At 36.1% G+C, this 24,044-nt stretch overlaps 2 protein-coding genes and 1 pseudogene across 3 annotated transcripts; all 3 read left to right on the top strand.

Annotated features, from left to right (window-relative positions):
* The first annotated feature begins 50 nt into the window (after positions 1-50).
* Positions 51-2,883, top strand: GCK72_021522 (annotated as a pseudogene). The gene is made up of 13 exons: positions 51-94; positions 139-222; positions 266-340; positions 386-850; positions 893-967; positions 1,014-1,094; positions 1,429-1,512; positions 1,555-1,632; positions 1,675-1,758; positions 1,809-1,889; positions 2,127-2,195; positions 2,242-2,375; positions 2,834-2,883. Coding segments are annotated over exons 1-13 (1,404 nt in total).
* A 283-nt stretch (positions 2,884-3,166) lies between these two features.
* On the top strand, positions 3,167-12,997 carry GCK72_021521 (uncharacterized protein; the record flags this gene model as incomplete). Its single annotated transcript, XM_053734324.1, has 32 exons — positions 3,167-3,210; positions 3,255-3,338; positions 3,382-3,456; positions 3,502-3,954; positions 3,997-4,029; positions 4,719-4,799; positions 5,318-5,419; positions 5,465-5,545; positions 5,590-5,673; positions 5,724-5,798; positions 5,841-5,924; positions 6,119-6,187; positions 6,234-6,323; positions 7,060-7,110; positions 7,155-7,241; positions 7,296-7,379; positions 7,578-7,730; positions 7,776-8,204; positions 8,250-8,399; positions 8,452-9,426; positions 9,483-9,578; positions 9,624-9,701; positions 9,750-9,833; positions 9,880-9,960; positions 10,010-10,093; positions 10,142-10,222; positions 10,270-10,353; positions 10,401-10,478; positions 12,328-12,408; positions 12,455-12,532; positions 12,578-12,658; positions 12,703-12,997. 32 exons carry the CDS (start codon positions 3,167-3,169, stop codon positions 12,995-12,997), a joined length of 4,485 nt encoding a protein of 1,494 aa, XP_053583237.1.
* A 1,213-nt stretch (positions 12,998-14,210) lies between these two features.
* GCK72_021520 (uncharacterized protein) lies at positions 14,211-16,136 on the top strand (the record flags this gene model as incomplete). Its single annotated transcript, XM_053734323.1, has 9 exons — positions 14,211-14,236; positions 14,281-14,364; positions 14,837-14,917; positions 14,964-15,047; positions 15,095-15,175; positions 15,222-15,305; positions 15,353-15,433; positions 15,488-15,867; positions 15,985-16,136. The coding sequence occupies 9 exons, from the start codon at positions 14,211-14,213 to the stop codon at positions 16,134-16,136; spliced, it is 1,053 nt and encodes a 350-aa protein (XP_053583236.1).
* Between the last annotated feature and the right edge of the window lie 7,908 nt (positions 16,137-24,044).

The following is a 24,044-nucleotide window of genomic DNA, read 5'->3' as shown; positions in this document are numbered from 1 at the left end:
CTTAAGCACGCCTTAATTATAGTAGTTAGTGAACTACAGTTTTCATTGGAATGGAAAGTACACTGGAATTCGATTCTACAGTAACCCCGGCTTTGTGAGTCTAAACCCCTCATCAGTCCTTCCAACGAATCGCTTCAGCTGCTCAATTCCGTCATGCCGTTTTCTTCTTCCACCCGACTCGACAGCATTTCACTTGCCTTCTACCGGAATGTTGGTGTGCAGGTAAGACAGTTTATTCATATCAAAATTAGTTGGTTTTTTTTAGTGTCTGTTACAAGTTATACTTGAAAAGTGAGTACGAGAAAGTAATTGCCGCAGAACAAGGAGCAGTGAATAAAAAGTGAGTTGGTTTTGTTCGAACTAATGAACTTCAGATAATTCTTAGATTAGTGGAAAACAATTCAGCAGCAGTATTTGACTTAGAAGAAGGTTCAATGGAAGTTGAATCTCCTGTGCAACAGTGGAGCATGCCAGCTGCGGAGACTCAGATTTGTCCTATTCCAACATTTAAGTCGAACTTGATTGAATCTGATGCAGACCAGTCAAATACCAGATTGCAATATTCTGAAGAATACAGTTCACTTCCCCCATATCAATATCAAGAATCAAATGTTTTGTGCAATAATGATGCCTATCAAATTCCATCATACCAGTCGGAGATAAACTTCAACAGCAGCAACGTGGATTTTTCTGAAAATTCAGCAGAAGCCATTACGTATACTACACTGGAGCCAGCGTCTAGCAGCACTTGTCCCTTAGAAGCACCAATCACAGATAATCCTGGCATTAGTTGTCAAGAAGAGACCATTGCCTACCCACCAGAGATGCAAGAGAGGGAAACTGAGAGCGAGTAAGCTACACAGTTAGATATGTTCATTAATATTATTTTTAGGAACTCAGAAACTCAAGAACCACAAAGTGAGACTAAAAGAAAAAAACGCAAAAAAAAGTTTATGGAAGGTCAAAAGTAAGATGAGTTTGTATATGTGATGAAGCTTAACAACTTTTTTCAGATGCGCTAACAATCTCTGTAAGGGAACTCTACTTCTGGGAAAAATTAATTTTCATCCTGTAACTAAAAAGAAAATTTGCAAGTAAGCTTGAGGATATTGTTTTTCCTTGCGGTTATCTGAACTTTAGAACATGTTATAACTACTACAAAAGAACTGGGAGAGACCGAGAAGTGATCGTAACAAGGAGAAGAAGAGAAAAACATGAAACACAGTAAGATTTTCAAAAACTGCTACGAACCTGATATATTTGTTGTTTAGTTGTGCCAATACATTCTGTAAGCAAGCACTTATTCCGCAAAACTCTGGGATATATTCTGTCACAAAGGGGAGGATTTGCAGGTAAGCTAACTAACTAGAACTAACTAGCTAACTAGTAAAGGATATTCCCTTTCCCTTATTATTATCTAAATTTTAGTGCCTGCTTTGATTATTATAAAAGGAATGGAAGAGACCGAGAAGTGATCAGAACTTATAAAAAAAGAGAAAAACACGAAACAAAGTGAGTTTCTTGACATTTTCTTTTTTCCAATTTTTTGTCCAGTTGCGCCAACACATTCTGCAAGCAACCACTGCTTCAAAACAATGTTTCCCATCCTCTGACAAAAAAGAAGATTTGCTAGTAAGCTCAAAAGCTCATTCGTAGTTGATAATTAAGTTTCAGTGCCTGCTATAGTTATTTTAGAAGAGTAGGAAGAGACCGAGAAGTGATCACAACAAGAAGAAAAAAAGAACAACATGAGACAACGTGAGATATTTGACCCGTTTCGAAACATTCGATTAATTTTTTCTGTTCAGTTGTTCCAACACATTTTGCAAGAAAGTACTCCATCCGAAAGACATAAGACCGCACCCTGTAACGAAGGAGAAGATTTGCAGGTAAGCTCGAAGGGTCATCCATAATTGATAACTAGTTCATCTTTGAGAATTTGATATGACTGATTGTTCCATTCATTGATTTTCTAATGGATGATACATATCAAAAGTAGATCTCTTTTTTTGTAGTTAACAACTTTTCTGTACGGATACTCCCTAGAGAGCTGTGGTCATTTTAAGACGGTAGCTTAGAAATCGTTAGAATTATTACCATGTCTTTTACTGTCAATTAAGTTTCAGTCTTTGTTTTGAGTACTTCAAAAGACATGGACATGATCGAGAAGTGGGAGCAGCAAAAATCAAGAAATTGTAAGTTAGAGCAAACGTAGGAAATTTAGAAAAAATGGTTTTACAGAGACCGTGATAAATATGAAAGTGGATCAGATACGATGTCCATATCTTCTGACGATGTTACAATAGAAGAGTCTTCAGAGTCAGATTGCGAGTCAGATTCTTCTGAAATGGATTGCGAATTAATAAAAAAAAATTGTGAGTTGATTTCTTTTATTAAAAAAAAACGAATAACTTTTTTCAAAATTTGCTTGACTCTCACTGGCATCATAGATAATTTTATGCACTATAATTTATTTTTGTAAAGTTGAATAGATTGCTTCCACAAAATAAAAGTTCGAACCTTATCGAAGATTTTTCTGTATGACTAACCGAACGATTTTCTTTTTCCGTCAGAACAAAATACTTTTAGTAATATCTTTTTGTGAGAACTGGGCAATTTTTCTTTTTTTGGTACGCGTGAAATTTATTGGACTTGGGCTTTATAGACGAGAAAACCAGAGAAAATCTCGCATTTCTTTGCAAAAACTGGGATGTCAAAAAATTTATGACACTTTTTTTTCGAATTGATACTTTTATGGGTGGCTATTGACCACTAGTCTTTTGAAAGAGGTAGGGACTCGTAGGTTTGAGTATTGATGAATTGTGATTTCCAGGAAACAAGAAGACGACATGCTACACTTCCAACACTCCTGATTTCTTATAACTTACAAGTCAGCAGAACTCAATGATTTATTTATCTGCAACTGAATAAACTCTTCAAACATTAAGCACTGTAATTTTATGTCCTAATCTCTGGTCAAAGCCCACCTCCTTATCAGTGTACCTTTTATAAGCCCACCCGACTGGCTAAAAAGCGCGAAAAATCGTATTGCAGGCAAGGTCATCAAAAAGAAGATAGTATCGGTTCTATCGTTCTTTTTGCTACTTTTCAAAAGTCTTAAGCACGCCTTAATTATAGTAGTTAGTGAACTACAGTTTTCATTGGAATGGAAACTACACTGGAACTTGATTCTACAGTAACCCCGGTTTTGTGAGTTAAAACCCCTCATCAGTCCTTCCAACCAATCGTTTCAGCTGCTCAATCCCGTCATGCCATTCTCTTCTTCCACCCGACTCGACAGCATTTCACTTGCCTTCTACCGGAATGTTGGTGTGCAGGTAAGACAGTTTATTCACATCATAATTAGTTGGTTTTTTTTAGTGTTTGCTACAAGTTATACTTGAAAAATGAGTACGAGAGAGTGATTGCGGCAGAAAGAGGAGCAGTGAATAAAAAGTGAGTTGGTTTTGTTCGAACTCATGAATTTCAGCTAATTCTTAGATCGGAGTTTAGTTTACCGTTGCCAGAACCTTGTAAGAGTTCGGTGCAAAACTTGGAAGAAGATTTAATGGAAGTTGAATCCCCTGTGGAACAGTGGAACAGGCCAGCTGTTAATACCCAGATGTATCCTGTTCCAAACCTGTCAAATACCAGATTGCAATGCTCTCAAGAATACAATTCAATTCCTCCATATCAATATCAAGAATCAAATGTTTTGTCCAATAATGAAGCCTATCAAATTCCATCATACCAGCCGGAGATATACTTTAACAGCAGCGGTATCGATTTTTCTGAAAATTCAGCAGAAGCCATTACGTATACTACACTGGAGCCAGCGTCTAGCCGCACTTGTCCGTTAGAAACACCAATCACAGATAATCCTGGCATTAGTTGTCAAGAAGTGACCATTGCCTACCCACCAGAGATGCAAGAGAGGGAAACTGAGAGCGATAAGTAAGCTACACAGTTAGATATGTTCATTAATATTATTTTCAGAAACTCAGAAACTCAAGAACCCCACAGTGAAAAGTAAGATGAGTTTGTAGATAGCTTAACAGCGTTTTTTATAGATGCGCTAACAACGTCTGCAAAAGTGCGCTTTTTCCGCAAAAGGGTAGGACTCATCCTGTCACTAAGGAGAAGATTTGCAAGTAAGCTAGGAGGTATTCCTTTATTCTTATTATAATCTATATTTTAGGCCATGTTATGATTACCGCAGAAAATCAGGGAAAGACCGAAAAGTGATCATAACGAGGAAAAAAAGAGAAGAACACGAAACACAGTGATTTAATTTGGAATGTTCTCTAAAAATTGATACACGGTCATTTTCAGTTGCGCCAATGCATATTGCAAACAACCACTACTCCCAAAACAGAACGCCCTACATCCTGTGACACAAAAAAGAGTTTGCAAGTAAGCTAAAGTTTATTCCTTTTTACTTATTTTAATCTAAATTTTAGAACCTGTTATGATTACCACAAAAATACAGGGAGAGACCGAAAAGTGATCGTAACGAGGAGACAAAGAGAAAAGCACGAAACACAGTAATTTCATTTGGAGTGTTCTCAAAAAAAAATGATAGTCGTTTATTTTCAGTTGCGCCAATGCATATTGCAAACAACCACTAATCCCAAAAAAAACGCCCTACATCCTGTGACACAGGAAAGAATTTGCCAGTAAGCGTAAACTATTAACCGTTTACAAAAACTGAATTCCAGAGCCTGTCAGACATATTACAAAAGGAATGGGAAAGATCGAGAAATTATAACAACAAGAAAAAAAGAAAATGATGAAACAAAGTGAGTTTCTTGATATTTTCAACACATTCTGTCAACAACATATACAGTACTGGCCATAAAGAATGCGACACTTGCAGTTTTTAGTTGAAAATGGTCAACTTTGTGACTGTGACACGGCCTCCCTGACAGTGCCACAATATCGATTTTTATGGAGTGTATAGATCACAAATAGATCTTCATTTTTGTAGTTGACAACTTTTTTGTGCGGACACATCCTAAGAAGTTATCAATCCGCAAAATATTTCCTTGCTATTTTTGCACTTTTTCAGTGCTAAGAGAGGAGATTTTCGAGCAATTGACATTGACGATTGATAACTTCTTGGGACGTGTCTGTACAAAAAAGTGGTCAACTACAAAAATGAAGCTCTATTTGTGATCTATACACTCCATAAAAATCAATATTGTCAGACTATCAGGGAGGCCGTGTCACAGTCACAAAGTTGACCATTTTCAACTAAAAACTGCAAGTGTCGCATTCTTTATGGCCAGTACTGTATATATACATATATTATTTTCAGGAACTCAAAAACTCAAGAACCACAAAGTGAGACTATCCATCCAAATAAAACTGATGATCCATATAAAAAAATACCTAAACAAAAGTTTTTTGACGGTGAAAAGTAAGATAAGTTTGTATATGTGATGAAGCTTAACAATTTTTTCAGATGCGCCAACACAGTCTGTCAACAGCTGTTACTTGCGAAACACTTTAGACCTCATCCTGTCACTAAAGAGAAAATTTGCATGTAAGCTTGAAAGTATGCGGTTTTTAGTTACACTTCAGTTTCAGGAATTGCTATTATCACTATAAGAAATATGGAAAAGATCGAGAAGTGATCATAACTCATAGAAAGAGAGAAAAGCACGAAACAAAGTAATTTTGTTAGGAAGATTTTCAAAATATTGATAGTTCTTTATTTTCAGCTGTACCAACACCATTTGTAAACAACCACTAAAAAGAAGCTACCGACATCCTGTGACAAAAAAATTAATTTGCCCGTAAGCGTAAACTTTCAATCGTTGACAAAAACTAAATTTCAGAGCTTGTCTGTCATATTATCAAAGAAATGGAAGAGACCGAGAAGTGATCAAAACGAGAAGAAACAAAGAACAACATGAAACACAGTGAGTTTCTTGGCATTTTCTTCTCCCAATTTTTCGTTCAGTTGCGCCAACAAATTCTGCAAGAAATTCCTACTTCCTAAAAGAAGCGTGGTTCACCCTGTTACTAAGGAGCGGATTTGCGAGTTAGTTTTTAATTACTTCTATGATTATAACTATAGTTTAACTATGATTTTTAAATGAAAAGTAAGTTTCAGTAATTGCTATCACTACTATAAAAGAAATGGACGTGATCGAGAAGTGGTAGTAGAAAAAGTGAAGAAATTGTAAGTTAGAGCAAACGTAGGAAATTTAGAAGAAATGGTTTTACAGAGACCGTGATAGATATGAAAGTGGATCAGATACGATGTCCATATCTTCTGACGATTCTTCAATAGAAGAGTCTTCAGAATCAGATTGCGAGTCAGATTCATCTGAAACGGATTGCAAATAGGAAGAAAGTATTGTGAGTTGATTTCTATTATTATTTTTAGCCTACAACCTTTTTTCAGAACCTATTGTCTCGCTGTGATCATATGTACTCCGTTTTATGTTTGTAACATTAAATAGATTACTTCCACACAATAAATATCCGTACATGATCAAAGACCATTATTTATAACAAACCGAACAATTTTCTTTTCCCGTGAGAACAAAAAAACGGTTTGCAATATCTTGAGTGATAAGACCATTGATAAGGAAACAAGAACTGGACATTTGTCTTTTTTGGTATGCGTGAAATTTATTGGCGTAGAAAACAATTCTCGCACTTCTTTGCAATAAACTGGGTTATCAAAAATTGATGACACTTCTATTCGCAAATTGATACTTTTACGGTTGGCTATTCACCACTAGTCTTTTGAGACAGGCAGGGACCGGCAGGTTTGGATATTGATATATTATCTAGGTGAGTTTATCATCTGAAATTTAGTGAATTATGATTTTCAGGAAACAAGAAGGTTACATGATACACTTGCAACATTTCTGCAGTCTTATAATTCAGCAACACTTAATTATTAATTATTTAATTATCTGCAACTTAATAAACTCTTGATACTGTAACCACTGACTGTTCGTAATCTTAACCTGAGCATCTCAGCTACAGTGAATAATACTTTTATCCATCCGTTAATCTCTACAATCAACTCAATGTTTTCAGATTTTCAGATATGTCCCTTGAAAAGGAAAAAGAGCTGATTAAAGAGGAAAAGTGAGAAAGATTATTTTTAGTGCAGTTTTTATTACTGTTTTCAGATGTGCTAACACAGCCTGCCAACAACTAAAACGTCCTGGTTCTGTCGTTTTCCGAAGACATCCAGCAACTAAGGAAAGTGTTTGCGCGTAAGTTGAGAGATGATGCAATAATTTTTTAACTGGCCGATAACTAATTTTCAGTGCTTGCTACAATTATTATTATAATAAAGGGAAAGACCGAGAAGTGATCACAACGAGGAAAAGAAGAGAAAAAAGTGAAACAAAGTAAGTTTTTTGATGTTTTTTTCACTGAATTCGATAGATTTTTCAGTTGCGCCAACACATTATGCAATATGTTACTACTTCCAAGAAGAAACGCGGTTCACCCTGTCACTAACGAGCGGATCTGCAAGTCAATTTTTAAATACTTCTTAATTATAGCTGTAACTTAACAATGTTTCTTAACTGACAATTAAATTTCAGAAATTGCTATCTCTACTATAAAAGACATGGACGTGACCGCGAAGTGGTAGCAGGAAATGTGAAGAAATTGAGTTGTGCCAACACATTCTGCAAGCAACCATTACATCCAACAGACTTCAGACGTCATCCAGTTACAAAAGAGAAGATTTGCTTGTGAGGTTAGAACAAATAACTTCTTTACTGTTGTCTGAGTTTCAGAGTATGCTATAACTACTACAAACGAAATGGAAAAGACCGAGAAGTCATAAGGACTACGCCTGGGCGCCCGAAAAAAAACGAAGAATTTACTAAAATAACGTTGAAGAAGAAGTTACAAACTACAAAAAGAACAACGAGAAGTTGCTCAAAGCCAAAACCTAAACAACCGATGTCCTCATCTCCAGATTCCTCAGACGCTTCAGATTCCGAAGAAAATATTATCGATTGGGAATCTGAAAACGATGACACGGATTTGGACAGCGATTCAGATAATTCTACAACTTCTGAAGAATCTACTGCAGATGAGGTCGCAAATGCCTCCAACGACGTAGTAACGAAAAACGATACCGAGGAGGACGTGAAAGAACCAAAAGTTGGCACGGAAGGTTCTACTCAAAGTGTTCTAGCAAATAATCCAATAGATAAAATGTAAGGTTATACAAGCCTTGTGCCTCTTATAATAAGCAGTTCCAGATGCAATGTCCCATCATGCAACTCTCTTCTACCTCCCAATGTAGCTTCATTTGGTTTGCCTACAACAAAAGAGCCGGACTGCTACAAAAAGTATTTGGAAACTGAGTATAATCGAGTTGATGGCATAGAAGAAAAAGCGATCCTTGCACTGTAAGTATATATGTTTTAAATATTGAAAAATCCGATTCGATTTTTGTTATAGAACGTCACTATACGAAGACTTACCTGAAATAGAACTTGAGGACTTGACCTCATTTTTCGATGTTGTGCATCAAGAGGAAGACTGCCTTACCATTCTTGCGGATCTAGAAAAATCCAGCAAAGAGTTTTTACTACAAAAAGCTATTGATGAAATATTCCCGCCAATGACATCGGTGTTTATGATATGGAATAATATTGAGATATTTCCGGTATACCGGTTATATACTTGGACTGAGCATGAGACTGTTCCATTTGCAAGTTACTCCAATTTCCTACCCTCTTTTATCGAAGACTTATCCAAACTCTTCCCTGAAGCTCTGATATCAGAGGACTCATTTGACCATCCCGATTTTATTGATGGCTCGCACTCTGAACCTTTCTACAGTACCAAGGTGAACAGTGCTGTGGACTCCGAAAAAGAGCAAAACTTGGAATCTCATGTAGTCGAAGACACCACCTTTAACTTTTTCTACCAACCAGATTGCTATCTTCCATTTGGATATAGCAATGAAACCCAAGAGCTCTACAATTCTCAAGAATACCAATACAGTTATGAGGAAGAACTTGATTGCTATCAACTATTCATCTATAACAGTGAAAACTATTGGAATCAGGAATTCGTGCCTCAGTTCCCAAGTAACAATTCTCACACCTTGCATTGTTATGGGCCACCGCAGGAAGACGTTTCAATCATTAATGCTTCTGAAAGTGCAACAGAAACCATAACGTATACCACATTGGAACCAGTTTCAAACATCCCGTCTTCAAAAGATCCTGATATTCAAGCAAAGTGTTATAAGCCACTACAGGAAGATGTTCCGATCATTTATTCTCCTGAAAGCTCATGTGCTACACCATTGGAACCAGTTTCAAGCATCTCGTCTTCACATGAGAAACAAGTAACAGAAGATCATGTTATCATTTGCGAAGAACTAAACAGTGATACCTCACCGGAAAAGACACCAAATAGTTCCAAGTAGGCTGAGTGGCTAATCTCTATTTGTTCTAGTAACTTTTAAAAGTTTTTTTTAGCTCGCGCTCCCTAGCAAGTCATGAATCAGAAAACAAGGGTATCCAGGAATCACCATATAAGAAAGGACGTGAAAGAGAGATGTTTGAAGGTCAAAAGTAAGAAGATTTTGTATATGCGATGAAGCTTAACAACTTTTTCAGATGCGCAAATACGTTCTGTAAGGTAGCACTACTTAAAAACATCAGGACTCATCCTGTCACTAACGAGAAGATTTGCCGGTAAGTTTAACAATATATATGTATCTGTAATCGATAACTAGACTTCAGTATATGCCACAATTATTACAAAGTGAATGGAAAAGACCGAGAAAGGATCGTAACGAAGAGAAGACGAGAAAAACATGAAACAAAGTAAATAACTTTATGCTTTTCACTGAACTCGATAATTGTTTTTCAGTTGCGCCAATACGTTCTGTAAACAAACTTTAGATCCGCGACACTTTAATGTTCATCCTGCCACTAAAGAGAAAATTTGCACGTAAGCTGAACATATATATATATATATATAATCAATAACTAGATTTCAGTGCTTGCTATATGTATTACAAAAGAAATGGAAAAGACCGAGAAGTGATCAAAATTGTGAGAAGACGAGAAGAACACGAAACAAAGTGAGTTATTTTATGCTTTTCACCAAACTCAACAGTTTTTTTTTTCAGTTGCGCCAATACATTCTGTAAACAAACTTTACATTCGCGAAACTGTAATGTTCATCCTGTCACAAAAGAGAAGGTTTGCCAGTAAGCTTGACAATATATATCTGTAATAATTGATAACTAAATTTCAGTACTTGCTATACGTATTACAAAGTAAATGGAAAAGACCGAGAAGTGATCAAAACTGTGAGGAAAAGAGAGAAACATGAGACGAAGTAAGTTTTTTGATGTTTTTCACTGAACTCGAAAAAAACATTTTCAGTTGCGCAAATACGTTCTGTAAGGTAGAACTGCTTAAGAACGTCAAGCTTCATCCTGTCACTAAAAAGAAGGTTTGCAGGTAAGCTTAACAATATATTAGGTTGTCCCATAAGTTTTCGAACATTATTGAAATCAAAATTATTCAAAGCCAGAAAATTACAAAAATCAAACATAGTGACCACCTTTATCCACGACTCTTTGCCATTTAGTAGGTAGAGATTCAATACCTTTCCGCCAAAACTCAGGCTGCTTCGAGTCAAAATACTTCTTCAACCATTTCTCGATCTCTGACTTTGTTTTGAAGTCCTGGCCTTCAAAGGATCGATGCATGTCGCTGAACAGATGGTAATCCGAATGAGCGATATCAGGGCTGTACGGAGGGTGAGTAAGGACTGTCCAGTGCAATGTAGCCAGGAGAGACTTTATCGTCTTTGCGGTGTGTGGTTTTGCGTTGTCATGGAGGTAGTGGACTCCGTGACCGTGTAGAGGGGAGGTTTTCAGTTTGGACTTCACCTTTTGTAATTGAGAAGAATAGTAGTCGGCGGTGATATTTTTTCCCTCGGGAAGCAGTTCCCAATAAAGCAGTCCATGAACAGACCACCAGACGGAGAGCAATATTTTCTTAAGGTTAAACTCCTGTTTGATGACATCCTCTGGCTGTTTATCAGCATCAACCCACTGGGCTCTCCTGTGGTGGTTTTCGTATAAGACCCACTTCTCGTCCGACGTAACCAAATGCTCCAGCCAGTTGAAATTAGGATGGAGGGTTTGAAGTTGCAGTGACATGCCCACTTGGCGCTCAAGGTCAAAGTTAGACAATTTGTGTGGTATCCATCTTCCCATTTTTTTTAGCTTGCCAAGAGCTCCCAGTCCTCTTTCTACCGCAGAGTGGGTAGAGCCCATTATTGTTGCCAGTTCGCGAATGGATTGAAATGGGTCACTTTCCATTACCTCCCGTAGCTTGTCAATGTCCAACTCCACTGGTCTTCCAGAACGTGCTTCTTCGGCCAAAGAAAAATCATTATTTTTGAAACAATGAACCCAATGGCTAATTGTCTGCCGTTGGGGGCATTATCCTTTTAAACTTCAACCATACGTTCTTCAATCTCAGTGATTTTGGAGTTAGATAGAAACAAAAATAAAATGACATGACGAATATGAATTCGGTCGGGGACAAAGATTGGTGCCGCGTTCATTGAGAGAAGGCAGCCAGAAGAAATGAATGTTATTGTCAATACACCCGACGTCTTATATAATGGAAAACGTGCACTATTTGGTTTGATTCTTGCTCTCTGTCCTATAGCAGAATAACAAAACTATGTTCGAAAACTTTTGGGACAACCTAATATATGTACAGTACTGGCCATAAAGAATGCGACACTTGCAGTTTTTAGTTGAAAATGATTAAATTTGTGACTGTGACATGGCTTCCCTGATAGTCCCACAATATTTATTTTTTATGGACTATATAGAACAAAGATACAGCTTTAATTTTGTAGGTCAACTTTTTTGTACGGGCAGTCTGCGTAAAAAGCTCTAAAATCTCTCTTTTTAGCACTGGCAATAATTGCAAGAAATTTCATTGATAACTTCTTAGGACGTGTCTGTACAAAAAAGTTGTCAACTACAAAAATGAATATCTATTTGTGATCTGTATAGTCCATGTACAATCAATATTGTGAGACTATCAGGGAGGCCGTGTCACAGTCACAAAGTCTGTCATTTTCAACTAAAAATTGCAAGTGTCGCTTTCTTTATGGCCAGTACTGTATCTGTAATCGATAACTAGATTTCAGTATTTGCTATACGTATTACAAAAGAAATGGAAAAGACCGAGAAGTGATCATAACGAAAAGAAGACGAGAAGAACACGAAACAAAGTGAATTATTTTTATGCTTTTCACTGAACTCAACAGTTTTTTTTTCAGTTGCGCCAATACGTTCTGTAAACAAACTTTACATCGGCGAAACATTAGTATTCATCCTGTCACTAAAGAGAAGATTTGCAGGTAAGCGTGACAATATATAAATTTGTAATTGATAACTAAATTTCAGTGCTTGCTATGCGTATTACAGAAGAAATGGAAAAGACCGAACAATAATCCAAAAAATAAGAGAGGACCACGAAAAAATGTAAATTTTTTTGATATTTTTCAGTAAACTCGCTAGCTTTTTCAGTTGTGCCAACACATTCTGTAAGCAAACCCTACTTCCGGGAAAATCTGGTATTCATCCTGTAACTAAGGAGAAGATTTGCAAGTAAGCTTAACAATATACATCTGTAATCGATAACTAGCTTTCAGGGTTTGCTATTATTATCATAAAAGAAATGGAAGAGATCGAGAAGTGATACGAGAGAAAGCTGAAGAAAAAGGGCCTGAAAAACATCAAAAGTTACATTCTACAAGAAGAAATTGTTTTAAGCCAAAACCTAAACAGTTCTCTTCTGATTCCGAAGAAAGTATTGGCGATTGGAAATCTGAAAACGATGACATGGATCTGGACAGTGACTCAGATTATTCTACAACTTCTGAAGAATCTGCTGTAGATGAGATCGAGGATGCCTCCAACGACGTGGTAAAGAAAAATGGAAACTAAGAGACAAATAGATTTAAAAAGAGCGGCCGAAAAACAGGAAACAAAGTAAGATTTTAAAAACTAAGATGTGAGTTGAAGGGAAAGTAGGAGAAAAGTGTACATGGATTTTACAGCAGGCAATTGGACAAACTGAAATTCCAACCAATTAAAATCCAGTGACATTCGACGATATTCCAATAAACGATGTTTCTGATAACATTCAACAGTGCAAAAGAACTGACTTTCACTAGAGATTTTTCTGAATCCATCCAGCGACACTGGCTGCAAATTTTCAGTAGTTCCCCTTTATCGTAAATGAATAAAATTGCAATGCATGAACCAATATTTATCTATAATCTTGATTTGAGCAGTCCTGCTACAGTAATCGCATGCTCTGTTCCAGTTCAGATGTTTTCAGGGATCAAAAGTCAATTCAATATCTTTTCCCACAGATATCAAGATCACCCAAACCGGTATCGATTAAAAAAACACAAAAAGTCTTGCAAAAAGAAACAATTGATAAGAGACAACCTAGATAACGGGAAAGAACACTTTCCACAGAAACAACTTCTCCGATTTCCATGAATTCGAATTGTTAAAGGTGAGTTCTTAGATTTGGTGGTACATATAATGGTATTCTAGTTTTCAGATGCAGCAGATCCTAGGATAGAACTCAAATCTATATGTATGTATGACTAATCGAACGATTTTCTTTTTCCGTGAGAACAAAAAACAATTCATAGTATCTTTTCGTGAGATTGATAAGGAAACAAGAACTGGACATTTGTCTTTTTTGGTACCCGTGAAGTTTATAGGCGTCGAAAATGAGAGATATTCTTGCAATAAACTGGGTCATCAAAAATTGATGACACTTCTATTCGCAAATTGATACATTTAAAGGGGACTGAGGCAGGGACAGGCAGGTTTAGATATAGTTAAATTATCTAGGCGAGTTGACCATCCAAAATTTAGTAACCAACTTTTTTCCTTGTAACAAGTTCTATTTTCAGAAAACAAGAATACGACATGCTGCATTTCCAACATTTCTGCAGTCTTATAACTCAGTAACATCTAATCTTGAATTATCTATAACTTAATAAACTGTTGAAGTCTCTACCGCTGCTTGTCTTTAATCTTAACCTGAGCATCTAAGCTACAGTAAATTATACTTTTATCCCTCCGTTAATCCCTACAATCAACTCAATGTTTTTATTTTATTTTTAAATTTTCAGATATGTCACTTGAAAAAGAAGAGGAGAGGTTAGAAAGACTCTTTTAAATGCAAAGTTTATTAATATTTCCAGATGTGGCAACACATTCTGCCAACAACTAAAACGTCCTGGTTCCTATTTTCGACGACATCCCGCAAAACAGGAAAAAGTTTGCAGGTAAATTCACGGGCTAAGTCATGAGCTGAATAACAAGGGCAGAGTTATCGATAACTAATTTTCAGTGTTTGCTATACGTATTATAAAAGAAATGGAAAAGACCGAGAAGTGATCGTAACGAAAAGAAGACGAGAAGAACACGAAACAAAGTAATTTTATTTGGAATATTCACGAAAAATTGATAGTCTTTTATTTTCAGTTGCGCGACTTTTTCTAGATGCGCCAACACAGCAATGCAACCAAACCATACTCAAGGGAAATCATCGTCATCCTATAACAAAGGAGAAAGTTTGCCGGTAAGCTCGAAAGCTCATCCATAATTGATAACTAAATTTCAGTTCCTGCTATTCTTATTATATAAGAAAAGGAAAAGACCGAGAGGTTGCCCGAACAAGGAGAACAAAAGAAAAACACGAGAAAGAGTAATTTTATTTGTAAGATTTTCTAAAAACTGTTAGTTGTTTATTTTCAGTTGCGCCAATGCATCCTGTAAGCGAACTCTATCTGTGGGAGAATATAATGATCACCCTGAAACTAACGAAAAGATTTGCAAGTAAGCTTAACAATATCTATATCTGTAATTGATAACTAGACTTCAGTGCTTGCTACAATTATTACAAAGTAAATGGAAAAGACCGAGAAGTGATCAAAACTGTGAGAAGAAGAGAGAAACATGAGACAAAGTAAATCTTTTAATGTTTTCCACTGAACTCAACAGTTTTTTTTTCAGTTGTGCCAATACGTTCTGTAAGAGAACTCTACTTACGAGAAAATTTAATGTTCACCCTGTAACTAAGGAGAAGATTTGCCAGTAAGCTAAACAATATTTATTACTATAATCAATAATTGGATTTCAGTGCTTGCTATTTGTATCATAAAAAGAAAGGAAAAGACCGAACATCGATTATGGAAACTAAGAGAAAAATAAGACTTGAAACAAAGTAAGATTCTTAAAATAATTGCACAAACTCTATTTCATTTTTTTCAGTTGCTCAAATACATTCTGCAAGCTACTACTACCTCCGGGAATACACGCCATCCATCCTGTCACTAAGGAGAAAATTTGTGTGTAAGTTGGAATGTAGATTTCAAGTTACATTATTATCTAATGAATGAGTTTCAGTGATTGCTATCTTCAGTTGACAAGGACAACTGAGGAGGGAGTCATCGAGGAAGAAGATAGTGAAACTGATTGGGACGAGGAGGAAGAGGAAAATGAAGAATCTACTAGTGATATAGACAATATCACTACCTCTAACGTTTACAATGAACCAAATTGCTATCATCCGTTTAGATATATCAATGAAACCCAAAGCGAGTATTCGAGTAATCAGTTCTACAAAAATTCTCAAGAATACCAATCTAGTCGTGGTCAGAAACTTGTTGCAAATACCTTGGCAGGTCGATTTGATTGCTATCAACCGGGCAGCTATAACAGTGGAACCAATTGGAATCAAGAATTTGTGCCTATGTATGAACATCAGAAAGCAGCTCAGTTTACAAGTAACCCTTCTCAAGTCGAAGTCTCTAACTGTAACGTTTAAAATCAACTAGATTGCCATCGTCCGTTAGGATATAACAATGTATTCCAAGAAAGCAATCAGTTTTACAATTTTCAAGAATACCAATATAGTCGTGAGCAACAACCTGATTGCTATCAACCGGCCAGCTATAACAGTGAAACCGATTGGAATCAGGAATTTGTGCCTCAGTTCGAAATTAACACTTCTCACATGATGCATTGTTATGAGCCACCACAGGAGGATGTTTAGATCATTTCTTCTCTTGAAAGTACAGCAGGAACCACATTAGAAACAGTTGCATGGATCCCGCCTTCAAATGATCCCGATATTCAAGTAGCTTATGAAAGTCATTTTATTTTGTGCTGAATGATCGACTTATAATAAATTATTTAGGCATTTTTCCGAATTCTTATAAGCCACCGCCGCCAAAGAGTGTGTGGGACGATATGTCAAGGACTACGTCACATATTTTCCGAATTTCGCCTTTCTGGACTTCAGGACGTAATATTTTAATAATTTGAAAATTTCGACACTAAAAATAAAAATAGATAAGTGAAAAATAAAACCGTGAAACATTTAATATATCTTATTGGTTTTCAACTCCGTTAATCATCCAATCATCGTATTTCGTATGTATAAGCAGAAATGAATTGACATTTTTTAATTGGACAATATTCGCAGGTGATTATAAATTGAACCAGGTGCAAATATTAAAAATCCACCACGCCCACTTTCATTTAGGCACTGCGCTCAATCATTTTCAAACAAAGCTTTCCTTGAAATTGGAATTCATAATACATTTTTAATTTTGAACATTTTGACCATGTCCAACAACTCCTCCATCCCACCAGTGCAACTCAAATATCTTGCTGGTATTGCATGGGTAAACTTTATCGCTCTTATATCAGTTTTTCCATTTTACATCCATGTCTTTCCAATGAATGAAGAACGAGATAAAACTACACCAGTGTTCCCAATAATTAATCAAATTTACAAAAGTATAAAAATGGTGTACATTCAATTTGCTGTAGCCTTATTTCTCGGTTATGCATTCGATCCAGCAGAGGAGTCTCGATATTTCTGGATAGGCTATGCTGCCGTATTGTTTGAATTTTGTTGGACGCGAATTTTTTGTAATGTTTGCTATTTATTATTAATATTACAAGCTTTTCAAAAATTCCTCATTTATTTTTGCCCGAGAATTGAAAAGTATGTGACACTATCTGAGAGAGTGGTAGAGCGGATATTCTGGTCAGCCCATGTTCTTATGTTTCCTATAATTTTGTTCGAAATGTTTCATGGTTCTTTTTCGTTTGTAAGTTTTTATTTTTAGAATCAATTGAGAGTCTTAAATATGTTTCAGTGGTTCTATATTATTACTCAATTATTTTTATTTTCGTCTGCATTGTTATACATTCCAATCGTCCTAACTAGGGAAGGCCTCCGAGTGACCGTGGAGTTATGGGACATGACCTATATCATTGGAAAGCTGAGAAAAAGCTGATTCCAAATATATATTCAGTTTTTGCCCTCGAGGCCTGGTATTCGAGAAAAACAAGATCAAAGTTCGGAAAAATGACAAAATATTGCCTTTTTAACACGCAAAAATTGCCAAAAAATTCCAAAACAATTTGTCGCGTGTCAGAAAGGCAATAATTCACTGTTTTTCCGAACTTCGACCTCGTTTTTCTCGAATACCAGGCCTCGAGGGCAAAAACTGAATATATATTTGGAATCAGCTTTTTCTCAGCTTTCCAATGATATAGGTCATGTCCCATAACTCCACGGTCACTCGGAGGCCTTCCCTAGTAAGTGTCCGAAAAATGAGCTATTTGGCATCAGGTAAACTGAACAATCCTCAAAGATATATTATGTGGCAATTGATAATAATTGTTGTGTTAAAAATTGTAATTTTGACTGGAAAATCAGAAATTGGAAGAGAAAAAACCATTTTCAGACCTACATCCCAACTTTCTTCCAAGATTATAATGATCGATGGACCATCGTTGCGACATGGCAAGTAGCCGATACCGAAAGAATCCCTCTGATCATTCAGTTGGCATATCTAGGATGTAACCGACGGAATTTGCAAACTTTCCTAAATTCATTAAAGCTGAAGAATGTGTTTAAAGTTGTGTGTTGTCCATGGAGACAGAGGAGTCAAGTGGAGGATCAACCGATAAATTTGTCTAGGTCGAGTACCGGGGCGCCGGTGTATTAAGTAATAAACTATTTAATAAGAAAAACTTCAACATTGTTAATTGTAACCTGCAGGCAGAAGTTTGCGAAATTGAACAAATGTCTACATAATTCTGATTACAGTTGCGATATTTTACACAGCAGGTGTTTCAGTTTTGAAACTTTTTTCTCTGAAACGTTCGCAGTTTAGTTTCAGCTGCTTATGAACAATAAAATGATCAATTTTTGATCTTCTGATTATGAAAATGATATCCCCTCTTTCTTTGAAACGCCACCATATCTGAACCATGACTGAAAACTCATGATGGCTATTATGATTTTCGTGTTATCTCATCATATTCTATTTTGAGTACCGGGGTTCCAGTGTATTGAGTCATGTCATATGTTATTGATGTGAAACTAATGTTCATTTAATTATTTTTCTGATATATATATATATCCTTTGCAGTTTAGTTTATAAATAAAGGAATGAACATTTTTTGATCTCCTTATGATGAAATCGGGAAAATTTTTATAACTTTTATTGCGAGCGTTTAATTGAAAATAAATATTTATGACAAAGGTATCGATGTAGAGCTAACTTGAGTCCTCGAAACCACTATCCCTCCAGTTTGAGCAACACCTGCACACGGACAACAAAACACTTTCAATCCATTCCTAGGTCTTAATGAAAGTATCAAAAATTGCAGGTGTCTTCTATTGCAGCCCAAAAATGACAGCTGAATCAGCAACGGTGTAGTAGAAGTATCTGCATACCGGCAAAAGTAAATGACGTCTTCCAGGCATTTATTGGTTTCGAAGTAGGCCACTGGTATGTAAGACTGCAATAGTACCCCGGTTACAGTAGTCTCAATGATTGTAGACTTACTAGTTTTACGAAAACCACCGCGATTATCTGCCAAAGCACGTATCGTTGTGGTTGGTTGCTTTGGATGGACACTAGGTGTCTAAACTTGTTTATATGGACGACTATCGGGATATAGAACATTGCAGATATGACTAACAAGAGAAAAACGCTAATGTAGAAAATCTAAATGAATGATAATTAACATACTTGCAAACCGGGCCGGCGCGTAACTCGCTTCAAAATGAATATTATGGGCTGAAAAATACACCAAAATGTAAATCTCGACGAGTTCTATGTCCGTGACATACTACGGGCCGGATGGCTATTCGTTAATGTGCCCCGGGCCGGGCTAGAAAGACTTTTTTGCCAATTTTCGCGTTTTTGGCACTTTTTCCCGGCCCGCGGCACATTAACGAATAGCCATCCGGTCCCTAGTAGGTCACGGATATAGAACTCGTCGAGATCTACAATTTGGTATATATTTCAGCTCATAATATTGAGTTTGACGCGAGTTACTCGTCGGACCGTGTCGAAAAAAGAAAAAGAAAGAAAACTTACAGTTGAAAAACGTGAAAAAGTGATTATCGCTACAAACACATAAAGCAACCATATAAAATATATCAGCTTTCTATCAGAGTCTTTGAATTTTATGTATTGCTCTGCACTTGGAAAGAAGAAAAGGATGGATCGATACATGGCAAGTATTGAGAGTAGAATATGATTAATAGGCGCTGTCCAATCCAAAATTGGTGCAATACCAAAAACAGCCACGTAATAAACGGTTGCCAGTATTCCATATGCGTCGTATGCATGCCACTCCACAAGTTGATGGAAACAAACCTGGCAATAGAATAGGATGTACACTAATTTGACGCTAACATGGAAATAATTAAAGAATGGGTAGATCAACGCAGTCTTATTATGAGCCGTGTTCAACCGATAGACATGGATGTAAAATGGAAAGCAAATTAGGAGGAGAAAATTGTATAGATAACGGAAATAAACAGAATAGCTGGAATGCGTCAGGATTTGAATAGCTGTTTCATTTCCATGTATTTTGCTGAAGCATGAGAAATTGGTATTCATGAAAGGTTGCAAATTGTGAATAACGAATGAAAAAATAAGCAGCGAGATAGGTAGAAGGTGATATCAGTCTCATAATCAGGTGATCAGCAGCTGAAACTAATCGTTTCAGAGAAAAAATGTTCAGAATTTTTGTAAGGTTGCAAATTTGTCTGTAATGTTAAAATATTACAATTTTCTTTAGTTTATTAATTATTACTCAATACCCCCCGGTACTCAACCAAGACAAATTTATCGATTGATCCTTCACCTCACTCCTCTGTCTCCATGGACAACAAACAACATTAAACGCATTCTTTAGCTTTAATGAACACAGAAAAGTTTGCAAATTCCGTCGGTTACACCCCAAATAGGAGAGCTGAATGATGAGTGGGGTGCTGAAAGAATCAATGAGTTTGCATTTATTGATTACTGTCATGACGTCATCCTCTACAATCCAGAATACCGGAACGCAAGTCTGAAAGAAAATTACTTCATTGAAATTGTAAATTTTGTGATCAGGTATACCATTTTCAGCACAACAATCGCTATTAATTGCCACATAACGTGGCGTTGTGGTTTGTTGAGCTTTGCAGATGCTAGATGGCTCATTTTTCGGATGCTGAGAGCAAGTGGGATGTATAACAGAGCAGATGCCAATAGGAAACAGTTGAATCCAATATAAATCATTTCTGATGACACAAAACTCAAAACTTCAGTTATCATCAACAGACAGAACATCACATGGATTGACCAGAGGGTCCTCGAAGAAAACTTGACTAATCTTTCAGCAGTCGGGAAGAAATAAACAATAAACCTCTGTATAACAAGTAGAGATAATAGAAAATGACTGACTTCCGCCGACAAATCTAACATAAATACAACAATGAACATCACCGAGACACTGATCCAGAGAACAAATGATTTAGCTTCTAGGGCCAGTCCAATGTTAGCGATAAACCCCGCATACATAAAAATATACACTATTTTCAAAATTTTATGAAAATGATTTATCATAGGGAACATTGGTGTAGCTTTGTCACGTTCTTGATTTATCCGAAATACATGGATGTAAAATGGAAAGATTATAGCTATGGGAATCATGTATATGAAAATTAGGATATAGTGATAGCTGTTATAGTTTTCTGATGATTGGAGAGTGTCATTGGGCATTATCGTTAGAGTGGAGCTACCAATCTCTATATAAATGAATATATTCGAAATTCAGCTATAATGAAACTGATCAAACACCTAATCACCTTTTCTAGTTATTAGAAAAGAAGCAGCTGATAAACACAACTTTCATTAGTTAGTTGTTTATTGTTAAAAGATCACAGCTGATCAAGGATTATATATAATATATGCAACTGGATCTAAATCAGATCAGAAATTTGTAGAACTAACAATGTTACATCTTTCCATAGTAAACTGTTTATAAACAAATAAATTACTTAATACACCGACACCCCGGTACTCCTCAATCTAGACAAATTTATCGACTGATCCACCACTTGACTCCTCTCTATACATGGACAACAGACAACTTTAAACGCATTCTTTAGCTTCAATGAACACAGAAAAGTCTGCAAATTCCGTCGGTTACATTTTAGATATGCCAACTGAATTATCAGTGGGGTGCTGAGGGCATCGACTGTTCGCCAGGTATGAAGAAGGCTCCAGTAATCTTCATAAACTTCGAATAAAGTTGGAATGTAGGTCTGAAAATGTTTTTTATTACAATTTCTAATTTTTTTCTATAAAAAAGTCAAAATTACAATTTTTAAGGCAACAATTATTATTAACTGCCACATAATATATTTTTGAGGTTTGTTCAGTTTAGCTGATGCCAGATAGCTCATTTTTCGAATACTGATGATAATTGGAATGTATAATATTGCAGACGTAATTAAGAATAATTGAGTAAAAATATAAATCCACTGAAAAGTTCTAATGAATTGATTCTAAATGAATAAAAACTCACCAACGACGATTCATACCAAATTTCGAACCAAATTTTAGGAAAAACTAGAACATGTGCTGACCAGAACACCCATTTAACCATTTTCTCAGATAGTGTCACATACTGTTCAATTTTCGGGAAAAAATAAATGAGAAATCTTTGAATAGCTAGTAAACACAATAATAAATAGCAAACATTACAATGAATTTGCAGATAAAACATTTCAAAAAACATGGCAGCAATGGCAACCCCCAAAATTGCAGATTTGATTCCTAGATAGAGTGTAAGACCGATAAATACGCATACATAATATTGAATGTACACTATTTTCATACTTTTGTGAATTTGATTAATTATTGGAAACACTGGTATAGCTTTATCCCGTTCTCGATTCATTTGGAATACATGATTATAGAAAGGAAAAATTGCTATTAGAGCGAGAATGAATACCCGAGAAAGATTGATGAAATATCCGTCATGGACTTCTGTTAGTGGGATAGAGGAGTTGTTGGTCATGGTCGGATTTCAGGAAAAAAAAATCTGAATTTTCTTGGCAAGAAGTGTCAAAGATTAAAAGTGTATCTTCACCTGCAGCACGTCATCAATATCTTGTAGACTCAAGTCTGCTCTACATCGATATGTTTGTCATATCCACTAAACCCTGACTGCTGTGGTCATCTCCAAATTGGTATTACGCGGTACAACTCTTGGACCAACACTCGGCAACTTGAATAGAGCAGAACCATACACCTCGAACACATTGGCCAGCCTCAATTACTTGAAATCTTCAAAATTCCGTCTATTGCATCCCAAATAGGACACTTGGATTAATAACGGAGTGGTTATCATATCGCACCACGAGATAAATTGTAAAAAATCGTGAAGACTCATTTCAGTAATGTAGAAAAAGGGAATATGGGTCTGAAAATGATAGTGGAGTTATTTAAAAACAATAGAATGAAAGAAATATACCAGTTTCAGTATTAGTATTGAGATTAATTGCCAAAAGACATATTTATGGGGTTTATTAATTTGCGCAGATGCCAAGTAACTCAATTTTGAAATACTCCTGTATACAGGGATGTAGAGTATAGCACAAAGCAGAAGTAGACCATTACTAACAACCCAAAAAAGCTGTAAATAAAATTGTTTAAATGTGTATGCATTGATGTTTTAAACTTACCGGCTCATGACTTAACAAGCTGATCCCAAATATTAAAATAAAGAAAAATCCGTAACAACACAAATTGAACCGTTTCACTGTACTATCGTCAAATGTTAAAAGCTTCTCTGAGCTTGGAACGAAATACATGACGCATCTTTGAATAGACAACAGGATTAAAAACACGTTGCTAGTCGTGGAAACAGCTCGCATAAAAACGGAAACTGCTCCAAACACGAAGATCATGGGGACAATAAAAATAAACAATAGAGCAAAACGAACAAATATAGCAAACACGATAGCCCCTAGTAAACTTCCAAGTAGAAATACATAAAATATTTTAACAGTGCTGTAAAAATAGTCGACCACATGGAATACAGCCGTTTCTTTCTCACGTTCACGATTCTTATTGTAGACATGAGCATAGAATGGAAATACTATTACCAGCAGTAGCAGATAAATTGCATTTGTGGTCCCATATAAGAGTACGCCTTTTTCCACATTGAAAATTAGCGTAGAGTTGCCAGAATAGTTGAAAAAATAAACAAAGGTTTCTTCGAAAGTTGAATTGTCAGAAACCATGAAAAGGGGAAATGAGGCTAGAGTTTTATAAAATTAGGAAGAAAATCCGGCATGAAATCGATTCCTTGAAACACGTAACATAAAAAAAACAGGTGGAAACAAATTCAATCAAATCTTATTTCTACATTTATCTTCGATATATTTTTCAGTTTATAGCCGCATTCCGACATCATTTTTAATAACCTTCAATCATGTATATTTATGTAATTTAGAGAGCTGAAATGAATGGCACCACCGTTTCTAGGTTTACGCTTTATCCCGTATTCACTCTACACTTCTCGGAGGCAATTGTCCCTTTCCAGTGCAAAATAGTGCGATTTTTGAGTTGTCCCTTTAAGATGACCA

Source organism: Caenorhabditis remanei, chromosome V, assembly GCF_010183535.1.
Source record: "Caenorhabditis remanei strain PX506 chromosome V, whole genome shotgun sequence".
NCBI classification, from domain to species: Eukaryota; Metazoa; Nematoda; class Chromadorea; order Rhabditida; family Rhabditidae; genus Caenorhabditis; species Caenorhabditis remanei.
The sequence above is the reverse complement of the archived record's forward strand: the minus strand, read 5'-3'. Positions and strand labels throughout refer to the sequence as shown.